The sequence below is a fragment of the Astatotilapia calliptera genome, chromosome 5 (genome assembly GCF_900246225.1).
Source record: "Astatotilapia calliptera chromosome 5, fAstCal1.2, whole genome shotgun sequence".
Lineage (NCBI taxonomy): Eukaryota > Metazoa > Chordata > Actinopteri > Cichliformes > Cichlidae > Astatotilapia > Astatotilapia calliptera.
The window spans coordinates 34,171,446-34,183,858 of NC_039306.1; the positions used below are offsets into that span (position 1 = coordinate 34,171,446).

Consider the following 12,413-nt stretch of genomic DNA (forward strand, 5'->3'; position numbering starts at 1 on the left):
TCGATACATATACGTACCGAACCGAAAGCACTGTATCGAACGGTTCAATATTGATACGAATATCGTTGCACCCCTAATATAAATATATATATATATATATATATATATATATATATATATATATATATATATATATATATATATATATTCGGTTCGATATCTTTTCGATGAAAAAAATGTTCATGCTTTTTTAATTTGTCATTTATTAAAATTATAAATATATATTTTAACTCAAAAGTACAGTTTTTAAATTTAATGTTGCTGAAACAACAAAGTGATAAAAAATCTCTCTGATCGAGAAATCACTCATCTTTGGAAAAGAGAGTTTATTACAGAGAAATGGCTCTTTCCAAAATAAAAGCTATACTATACGCTTCTTCTGGGCTATATTCTAGCAGCATATTAAACATATCAGGTACCAATAAGGAGAATCATGTGCTAAAGGCTGTCTAAATAACTCGGGTAAAGTTTGTAGCATGCGTGCTTGTTGTTTTTGTCTGCTTCCACTTGTCTTTGCACTAGGATGATGTCAGCGTAAATGTGCAGTCATGTTCATTTTGTTCCCACTAGTGCTGTCAGCGTTAATCTGAAATGATGTTAACGCCACAACACGGCAAATCTCCGTTAACGAGCTACCACGGATTGCCCCGTGCATGGGGCTAGACGGCGTCAACACGTTAACGAGCAAACTGTTAACGAGCCACATGTTGTACAAACCTTATGTTTGTGAGAAGCAACCAATCTAAAAAAAAAAAAGTGTAAGTGGCTTTGAAGGGAAAGGTGCCACCCCAGCTTGTTTCAGAGTATACAAACTGAGGGGGTGGCCAGTCTTCTATCTGTCTACTAGTAAGAACAAGGTTTTTGCCTATTTTTAGATGCTTTTGCTGCAAACTTTTAAAATAATGTTGTAAATTAGCTCCTTGGTGTTAACAATAGTCAACTGTGATGTGATATCTTATGAAAAACAAGCATATAAAAATGTAAAATCATCTGTTTGCTCATTGTGGTCGGAAGCACAGCAGTTGATTAATGACTGCTGCCAAAGCAAAACACCAAACACGGGTCCAGAGATTAAATTACAGCTGCATTCATACTGTTCCACCTGTTTTGTTAAGAAACCTCTGTATCAACCACTGTTTATGTTTTATGAAAAATAAATAAATAAATAAAACAACTTTCTAAACTCTAGAAAGTTACTACATGCATGCTCATGTACACTTTGGGCTTTAAATTGTGCACAGGAAAGTTCCTGCAAAATTAAGAGCATCCTGCCTTTTAAGAAAAATTGCTTGTCCTGTCTTCTTACAGGTGCGCGGTGTGGGCCCTCTCAATAGGCGGGGCTTTTACCTGGCCTTCCAGGACATCGGCGCCTGCATTGCCCTCACCTCGGTGAGGGTGTACTACAAACGCTGTGTGGGCGTGAACCGTAACCTGGCTGTGTTCACTGACGTGGTCACGGGGGCTGACTCATCATCTCTGGTAGAGGTCAGAGGTCAGTGTGTGGATCACGCTGAGGAGAGGGACACACCCAAAATGTACTGCAGTGCAGAGGGGGAATGGCTGGTGCCCATCGGGAGGTGCGTGTGCTCGGCTGGATTTGAGGAGCACAGGGACTCCTGCATAGGTAAGTCTACAATGAGTCCACTGACGATAGGTCTTTACGGTGCATGGTGTGTTTGCACTTTTGGTTTGGTAGTATTTATATTTGGAGCTTTGCAGTGGAGGCAAAGCTGCTGCTCTGAGCAATCATAGTGTGTCATTTTTAAAATATTTTATTCCTTATTTCATGTTTTGAAAATCAGGGAACAAAGAAAATGACCATTCTAAGTGAAGGGCATCAGACACTGTTTATATTTTCTTTAATAAAAAAAAGCCTATTCACCAAATTGATCTGATAGTTTCCAACTCTTAGCCAATTTAGCAAAAGCTAAAAACTCAACCCTAACCTTAGATAAATGGTTAATGGATTGCTGCTTATGTAGAACTGCTTTACTCTATCTGAGGACTCAAAGCACTTTCACAAGTCACAAGTCTCATTCAACCATTCACACACACATTCATACATGTACACACAGACTCACACTCCAGTGAACTCCAGTAAACCCACTCCGGGGTAACTTAGGGTTCAGTATTTGGCCTGAGGATACTTCAACATGTGGAACCCAGGGATCAAACCACCAACTTTCCAATTAGTAGACAGCCTGCCTCATGAGACACCGATAACTGTACCTGGAAGGTTCTGTTATGCTGCATTTTACCTCGTGATAAACGGCAAGTTTTCAAACCTGGAAGATGTTAGAGTTGAAATATGATTTCTGACATGAATTTTGGCTGCACAGTTTCTCTCTGGGTATAAAGGGAGAGATTTGAACCTAACCCTAATCTTAAACAGCGACCTAGGAAAGGTTAACATGCATTCAAGGTTTCAGTTATAGGTCAGCCTTCATGACATGTGCCAACTGTGGGAACCATTAAGGAATTACTTTACAAAGAGATCTATTTAACTGTGCAGTCATAGTATCCATGGTAAGAAGTATATTTTTTGTACTTCCATATAAAAACTGTCAACTTAAAACCTTTGCTATTGTTCCTGAACAAAAACTGGAAATCCATTTAACAGACCACAGAATGCTCAAATGCTGCAAAAACAGAGAGTATTCGAGGGGAATTGTTGCGTTAGGATGAGATGGTGGACGGCGAGATGAGGGTGACCCACACTGTTAACTCTCCAGAGAGAGCTGGAGGTGAACAAAGTTAATCAGAGAGAGGTGAACTGTTGCTCAGCAGGGGCTGTGCACTTAAACCTGATGAAGTGGGTTATAAAACATGGCAGTTTGCCATTAGCTCGTGGTTTTTACTTTGCTGCTGGTTTCCAGGTGTTTTGCTTTTTATTCGACTTTTATTTCTCGTGCTTGCACATGTGATGTCAACAGGCGAAGAACAGGTTCACATCTACTGTTTGGGTGTCTTGAGGAGAGATGGGCAGTAATGCATTACTTGTAACGCGTTACTGTAATCTGATTACTTTTTTCAAGTAACGAGTAAAGTAAGGGATTACTATTGCAAAAACGGTAATTAGATTACCGTTACTTTCCCGTAGGAACGCTGCGTTACTGCGTTACTAAAACCGTGATTTTTTTGCGAGAATGTCTCACGACAGTGACGTAAGCGAGTGCACCGTTAGTGACAACAGCTGTGTGCAGATCAACAGTGCATCATATATCGAGTGCAGGAGAGAGTATGAGCGTGCAGCGTTTAAAGCGTGGATGTACTGACCTTACTTTGAGTTTGATTCCATAAAAAGTGACCAAAACATTAGCGTCCGTTGTGCGTGGGAAGAAAACTTCTTTTTACAGCGAACAAAACCTCTAAACAAGCACCGAGTGCGCAACGACGTGATGGGAAATTCACAGAGAAACTCACGGATTCTTCAACTGACCGCGGCACACCTGCACCAGGGTAAACCTCCGCCTACCCCTAGTCCTGCTTTACAGGTGAAAATAGAGCAACAGGACCGCTGAGTCTTTGACTTTATTTATGTTCTGCTGTGTTTTACTTGCATCTATTTGAAAGACTGAGTGCAAACACAAAAAATATTTTATTTTATGTGCTGGAATGTGCAGAAAATAGGTTTAAATGTTAAACTCATTTATTCAAGTCAGAGAATGTTGCACATAATTAAATTTTTGCTTGATGCATAAAGTTAAAAGATTAAAACTGATAAAACAAGTTAAAAAAAAAAGATAATTTTCCATTTGATTACATTTTGTATGATGGATTATGCAGAAAAGGTAGAATTGGGCTGAAAGCTCTATCGCTTTATCACCTCTTCAGGTTGTAAATCGTGTTTTTAAAAAGTAACTAAGTAACTAAGTAATTAATTACTTTTGAAAATGAGTAATCGGTAAAGTAATGGGATTACTTGTTTGGGGAAGTAATCAGTAATTAGTTACTGATTACTTTTTTCAAGTAACTTGACCAACACTGGTCTTGAGTAATAATCGATGCTCTGATAGTGCAAAGGCAAACACATTGCATGTTATGAACACGCATCACATTTTTTCTTTAAAGTTATCTTAAATGTTACACCCTATTGCACGGTGTCACAACTGACCAATTTAATCTGTATGTCTGAATTTGTGGTATGTGATTTTAATGGAAAACGACTTTGCTTCAAGTTTTGTTGTTAAACTAAAGATTAATTAGCATACAGGACATGAGTGCATTACTTTTTATTCAATTTCTATTCAAGGTTTCATTATCAAAGAATGTAATTTGAACTAAACTTGATCAGCTTAAAGTTGAAGTGAAAGAAAAATGCCAGTGAGCTACCCAGACCACCACAACTACACTCCACCCTACCTGCCTACTTAGAATGTGCTCTTTAATTGTTGTACATATATTAAAGGTATTATATGTATCCTTTACAATTTTATCAAATTCATTCCAGTTTATTAACTATTTACATGTTTCATAAACACTAGAGCAAGCACAAATGTTAATGGTTACCATTAAGAATTTTTCTAGTGATTGTGTACAGTAAATGATAGTTAACTGAAATGTAGTAACCTGCCAGTTTATTACATATTAACCATTGTTACTAAGGGATATGAACTTTAGAACTATACAATGTAACTATTATCCAATATATCTACTATACATGAGCCAATGAAGAATTGAGTAAAATCTCACTCTACTCGCTACTGTTACTTTCTTTCATGCTCTGATTGCATGTTCACGGTAGTCTGACACCTTTTATGCTGAGCTCATTTCAAAACTTTAATCCTTATGGATGAGCTGTTAGAAAACTTTAATCTACAGTTTGTATGAATGTGGAAACTATAGGGTGTAAATATGCTTGTAATGATCAAAAGTAACTTGGGAATCTATGGGAATGGACTTTCTTTTGGAGTCATCAGAAGCACTGCAGTTTTTAGGTTCATTTGTCAGACCTGGAGCTGGCACTTGGTTCTTTTCACAGCACCATGTCTGATAAACCAACAACTCATCGTGCACTGCCTCATTTAACTGGAATTGTCACTAGTTTCCCGTCAGCTGGGACAAACCCTACTTCAAGGTCGTCAACACTAAACTCCATAAGTGCTGTTTGGGCTCAACGTTGGCAATGGAGACAAAGTAATTGTGTAAAAGGCAGCTTCAGTTACAAAGTAACTACTAATAGATTTCAGATCGCTTTTTAAATTATCAGTGCTATTCAGTCTTCTGATTAGGAAAATGATTGTGCACGCATTGCAGTTCCACAGTAAATTAGCTATATGAACATTTCCTCGGAGCATCAGCAGCAGCGTGTGTGCAGAATGCAAAGAGCCTTAGAAGCAACGCACGAATGTGGAAAGGTTCTAACCTTTCTAACGAATCAAAAAGTCTCTTTGAAGCTCCGGCTGCAGATCATGTAAAGAAAATTTTAAATGAAACGAAAAAGTTCAAGGTCTGGTCAAAAGCCTTTCAGAGGTCTAACATTTTCCTCAAGGAGGTAAATACTGATGAAAACAGCCGCCTGTCTGCCCGAGCTCGCTTTTCTTCTTTCATTCACTGATGAAAAAAAACAAGTGAGAGGTTTAAGATGGAAAGATTTTTCATCTGCTATTGTTTGCCCTCACACTCAGTTTGTTTTGTCCTTTTTGATTTTCCCTTGCCAGGGATTTGATAGGCTGACCTCATTCAGAGACCTGTACATATTTCAGGTGGCAATTGGGTTACAGTAATTAAAATCTATTAATCATACAGCGCTGGATAATTAAACGCTAAAAGCAGTTTGTCAGCTAAACGAGCCGAACGAGACACGCAACACCGGTTTGCTAGCATCCCCCTCCTTTTAGCCTTCCTCCTCCCATCATCTACGCGCACTCATCCACACACCCACAAATCTATGTTGTGTCTGAGGCCAGCGGCAAACCCCCTCTCACTTCGACACAGTGAGAGCTACTTGTCAAAATGTGTTTAAAAGCATAGGAAACGGTGTGTGTGTGTGCACGTGTGTGTGAGTGAGTGTGTGTCCGGTTCAGAGGGCCACATACAGACCTTCTATAATTAGTTGCAGGCAATTAGCAGCAGCAGAGAAATGCAAAACAGAGCCCAGTAAAGAAAGCAGAGGAAAGGGGTGGAGGGAAAACCCACGGTGAGTTCATGTTTTGTTTATGGAACAGATTTTATCCACATTTTTAATGTAACACACTGCTGTACTTTTTCTGAGGTTGTGGAGATAGGATCTTTTAAAGGGAGGAAATAACATGAAAAGGAAGAGAAAATAGAATTCTTTTACTTTGTGATAATCCTCAGCTGGAGGTGCTCCTTTATACCCTGTATTTTTTTGTGTCAGAGCACAAAGTGAGTTTTTGCAGTGGAAAGGGAGAGTTTTCAGTATATCTTCCGCTGATGTCTTGACTCTTCTGGTACCAAACTGGGTCGCTGTGCTAATTTGCCCTCACCACAGCCAGCCACAGTCACGCACACACGAGACCAGACGAGACCCAGAGAGGAGGGAGGGCACGAGATGGTGAAAGGAAGATGGCTTAAGTTGCTTGTGTGTGTGTGTGTGTGTGTGTGTGTGTGTGTGTGTGTGTGTGTGTGTGTGTGTGTGTGTGTGTGTGTGTGTGTGTGCAGAAGGGAAAAAAAATCAGACATGACTGTGTTTGAATATGTGCGTATATGAGCGTGCTTAAGTGGCTCTCCCCAGACAAAGATGCAGAGCTTTGGCAGAGAGCACGACATGGTGTGTGCGTGTGCATGAGCACAGGGTTGCGTGACATGCCGTTAAAAATGTCACAGGGAGGGAGGCAATGAAAGACGAAGGGAAAAAGAGAGGAGGGTAGGGGGAGAGACACGGAGGCGGAGCGGTTGACTGGACCCCTCGTCTACTTGCGTTTACATCAAAACACTGAGTGTGTGTGGGTGTAGCTGTACATGCATGCATGTGTGCAGGTGGATACTGTGTGTGTCTGCGTGTGTGTGGAGAGGCATGCCTCCCGGTGCCAGTGAAGAATGGGCTAAAGTGCCCCATACAGTGAGAGCGATCAAGGACACACTGATATGAGACACACACACTTAGTCTGGTCACATTTACTCAGCTCAGTCGGGCCATCCAACCCTGACACACACACACACACACACACACACACACACACACACACACACACACACACACACACACACACACACATACAAAGGGAAAGTGGGAGAACAAGACAGATAGAGCAAAGGGGAGGGTTCGTACTCACAGATGTGTATTAGCTCTGCTCAGTCAGTGGACCACAACGCGTCCTCCTACTCTGAGAACTCCGCTGTACCTCTCATACTTTCAGGTGATTTATTGTTCCAGCTGCAACGACGTAAAGTCAAACGTGTAGAGAAGACAGGTTTACTCTACATTTCATTGATGTGATGCATATCCATACATTAACACTTTTTTGTGATATTGTGATGATGCCTTTTTCCTTATCTGTCCTCCTCACATATCCCCAAAACATCATTAAAATGTGCAACAACAATAATGTTCTTTATTTGTCATTCCAGATTAAATTAAGTTTTTAAAGATCTTCCTGACATGCTCTCTAAGAATTCACTGACACACATTTGAATAATTGCTGTTTTTATAACTAATATCTTTCATGTTGCTCCAGCCTTCGTTTCCCACCTCCAAATCCCCAGTGGAGCATCGATACCACCAAACTCTGCACAGAGATTATTTTCGGAATTTTCCTCCAAATTGTAGCCACATTTGTTTTCTTTTTTAAAATGCTAAAGCCACTAAAAATAAAACACTTTCTTCTTTACAGACTCAGCAGTGTATAACCTACGTTAGTTTCATTTGTGAAAAAGACAAAGTTTCATTGTCAGAGAGGAAACAGTAAAAACAGAATCACACCTGAAATATTGCTTTGTAAACTTTGTCCAACTTATTACACTCGATAATCTAAGCAATTATAATATCCATCAATTGATCTTTCTGTCTGTCTGTAGATCACTTTAGTTTAACAACATTAATAATTCAATTTTTTACACTTTATAAATCCCTTCATGGATTTATTTCATCATTGTGTGTCATTATTAAATGATTATTATTTAAAATCCAGAAATGTGGATTTGCAACCTGTTATTTATGGTAGCATACAGACACCGTATGAAAGGAAATATTAGAAAAATGAAAGATAAAGAAATAACATAAAAAAGACTTAAATATTGATGGATTTTATTTAATTAAATTTTTCGCCACGGTAATGTATGTCTATAATTTTAAAGGGAGCGTTCACAGCAACATCAAATGTTGTTTAGATTGTGTTTGCTGTCAGTTGCACACTTTTGCTGATCTGCACTGTGGAAGTGTCTTTTCTACTTTTTATTTTTTTACTGAACGACAGCTGCCAGCTGTATCACTCTGCAGAGGAGCTCGTGAAGCTCCTCATGACAACAAGGTCACAGTAGTAGCAGGATGCAAACATTAGTGGAGCTCTCCTCAGCCGAGTCGGCCTGTTAGCTAGCAGCATGGGTGACAGACGTAAACAGGAGAGAGAAAACAGCTCTCTCCTGTTTACGTCTAACCACAGCAAGCTTTGTGTTTCTTTCTTTCTTTTGTAAGAAAATACATTACTGCTGTGTCGAATTTCTTTATGATCTTTTGTGAAAATCAAAGGAAATTTTGTTTAATTACGTTGAAGACAAAGTCTCTAAAGCTGATATCACCTAAACTGTACTTTTGTGGTGAACTGTTCCTTTAAATGATTTTTTGTCCCCCATACTCGGCTTAAATTGATCTCTTTGTAAAGATAAAATCATGACCAGAAGAATAATCAGATTTAGGAAATTGCAATGTCACTCAGAGCCAGCAGAGCAAAAGAAGGGTTATTTCTAGTGTCTGATAACATTTAAATCTGACAGGATTATCTTACTCTGCTTTTTACCTCCGTGGTGAGCTGGAGATTAATTAATATCAAGAGATATTAAAAATGTTATCAAAAGAATTATGTAAATACATTAATCACAAAAACATGCAGGCATTCGTGCTGAAACTGAGATTGTTTGAAAACCACCAACATTTCTAGTAATGTGACGCATCTTAGTCGTGAGTGATGATGATCAGGAAAATGTGTTGATCTGAAAAAGAAAAGCACGTCCTGACTCAGTTCTCCCGCTTTAGCCTTCAAATGATGTATGTGATTAAACTGTGTGTGTGTGTGTGTGTGTGTGTGTGTGTGTGTGTGTGTGTGTGTGTGTGTGTGTGTGTGTGTGTGTGTGTGTGTGTGTGTGTGTGTGTGTGTGCGTGTGTTTGACAGTGTGCCACCCTGGCAGCTCTTGAAATTCCTCACCTCTCCCTCTTAAGCAGACAACAATTATTGGCTCCTCCTTTCGCTGAGGGATTGTAGGATTGTTCAGGGCCTTTTTTGACTCTTGTGTCAGCAAACTGTTCTCCCTGTGAGGGTGGAGGGCTAGCTGGTGAGGGCTTAAGCAGAGGTTCGACCAGAGAAAGAAAAGAATAAAGGGAAAGGTAAGCAGAATAAAAGGGGGCGAAATAAAATAATCAAACATACAGTTTGTTTGAGTCACAGAGATTATGAAACAAAGTCGAATGGGAGAAGTAATGTGATCGTTATCTGTCAGTGTGGCACCGTAGAGAAATATCAGAGGATGACAGCAGCGGGCGACGAGGAGGATTTAATATTCTTCTTTTATATATTTATTATTTCATCAAACACACACGCAGAGCAGGTGAGGAGCTTTGTCCTTGCTTCTGTCTGTGAGTACCTCCTTCCTCTCTGCTGTCATTCTTCCTCACAGCTTTTATTTTCCACCTCAGAAATACAACATGATGCTCATACACACAGGTGGACACACACACACACACACACACACACAGGTCCAAAGGTTTTTTTACCTGTCATTCAGCATGTGAATAATTGTTGTATAATTGTGTATATCAAATATCATATTATATAATAATTCAAACCATTTTTATCTATCAAATAAAAAGCCGGCATAATTTCAGCATGCAATTATTGGTGAAAAATGTTTTTTCCATCGAGATCTATCAATATATATATATATATATATATATATTGTTCACACAACTTACAGTAAAATTTTACTTTGAATTTTGAACGGTATAATTGGAAACTGAGCAAAAGAAGCAATTTGCAGGAATTTGCACAAATCACTTGGTCTCTGGTGAATATCTTAAAAAATGTCTGTCAATTAAGTCAATTCACTGATTTAAAAGCAAATCAGAAAACTACAAAAGTTTTTTTGGTTGTTTTTCAGGAAAATGCAAAAAGAAAAAAAATTAAAAAGTGCTTTTCACACAGGAGTCACAAAACACTTTACAAGGACAACAGACGGCTTTTTTGTGAAATGAAAGGCAGTGCAAATTAAACGTGGCTACAAGAAAAAGTGCTGGAATTAAAAGGAAAGAGAATAAAAATCATTTTTTAAAAATGCAACAAACTGAAGCAGTGTCAGACTTCTTACATGTAACTTTGCTAATGCTCGCGTGCTTCCATATTATTGGCTCACAGTGTCCTGAAACAATGTGTTTGTGTTTGGAGGATGTGCTGATGTGCTGATGTGCTGTGGAAACACTCACAGCTGTTGACGTTCTCTTAACATTTATGTTAAGTGTTGATTTGAGTTTTGATATGAAAAAGACCCGACGTGTCAGCTGAGGTGAAGGAGCTCAAAGTACCACTTTAAATTTTCACACATGGATAAACCATCAAAACCAAGTTTGATGCATTTATTTATTCGATCACTGAGGGAATGTGGTTAAAACTACTTACACAGCAGTTCTCTTCACATTATACACACTCCACTCATTCTTATATCCCGAGCATCCCTCTGTTAATGTGTGTGTTGTTGTTGGGAATCTTCAGTTGCTGTCTTGTTCTTTTCGTGATAATCAAAAAACAGGAAAATAATAAAGTTTGATTATTTGTCCAAAATGCCCCACACAGAATCCGACCTTTCAAATACGGTATGACTCCCACCTTCCCTCAGGCAAGTTTTCACACAGACTCGTTACATCTGTGCACACGAATGAAACAAACAAGAAAAAAAATCACACAGATAAAAAAAAACCTAACACTGTTTAGCAAAACCGATATCTGTCTGCTTAGGTTCACTAATACTGCAACTCCCTCTCTCTCTCTAGTCTAGCCTTGACAGACACACACAGTATGCATAGTGCCTTGTTAAACCCCAGCAGTGCAGCGTCTAACAAGTTTTCTGGTGAAAAGCCAGCTTTGCATTCTGTGCCCCTCAGGAGTCCAAAGGCTGCTGCTAGGATGGCCCCCCCCTCCGACAACCAATTATAAAATTTCACAACGATGTGTCTCATTTTGTTTCACGTGTTTGCTGACAGCCCTGATCAAGTTTAAAGGCTGAAAGTCTGAGACTATCTATGTATGTATGTACGGAAAGATGGAAAGACAGCTAGGCAACACTATAGTTCTTTGGCTCGTACCGCGTGACGTTGAGCTGCTACGTCGTTAATCTGATGATCTGATGATTTCTTCTACGCTGCAGTGTTCTTAATGAAGATGCAGTTAAGTGATTTGGGGAACAGATGATTTGGTGAGAACTTCATTACTCTCCCGCTCACGACCACTTGAGTGGAACACAATATTCATAATTGCTGTCAGAATCAACTTGTGGCAGCCCGCTATCGAGAACATATAAGGAGCTCAAATTGAAATGGTCTCCAGAGTGGGAGAGACGGGGGAATACACAGTGAACAAATTAGTTCCATCCTCCTGGCGGTTTGTAAACAACTGCTGATCAACAACATTGTTACTGTTTGGAGGCAAATGACACAGAGGCTCCAGAAAAACACCCACACTCGCTGCCTGGGGGTGGGAAAGCTGCCCGGTGCGAGCGCACATCCACTCACTCACTCACAAATATGGCTTTAACGCACACACAGCCGATCCACCGGGGATCTGTATCTGTGCAGCTGAAAAACATTTCTTTTTCATCTCCAGGAAGATTGTACACACAAGGCAAACTGCTGAAAGGATGAGATATCAGCTGGCTATGAAACTTGGACTTTGCACTTTGTTTTGGAAGGGGAAAAAAACAAAATATGACCATCGTTTTGGTTTGGTTTTAATGTCTGTGGTGGTTTAGAGTAATAAACAGAACTTTTAGGAGCACATCACTTTTTTCTGGAATTACCTTGAACTTGCTGCCTTTCCATGCTGCTGTCTGTCTTTCATTTGGGATGGAATTTTTTTTAATCCCTAAAACATCTGCATGAGCTTTTCAACCACTCTTTTTTTTTTTTTTAATATATCAATAATATGGCCAAACTGAAATAAAACAACCTTAAACACATGCTGAATTAATGGCACTACTTTCCTCTTTAGTATTATTTTTGTCTTTATTAGATGGTGGAAATGGAGGAGGGG

General features: G+C 39.3%; 1 protein-coding gene across 4 annotated transcripts in view; it reads left to right on the forward strand.

The window, feature by feature from the left end:
* epha8 (eph receptor A8) overlaps window positions 1-12,413 on the forward strand; it is a 134,845-nt gene that overhangs the window by 68,588 nt on the left and 53,844 nt on the right. For all 4 annotated transcript variants that reach the window (XM_026169027.1, XM_026169028.1, XM_026169029.1 and 1 more), the window contains exon 6: window positions 1,309-1,624. In XM_026169027.1, coding sequence (XP_026024812.1) covers window positions 1,309-1,624 — 316 coding nt within the window. The remainder of the gene's footprint in view (window positions 1-1,308; window positions 1,625-12,413) is intronic.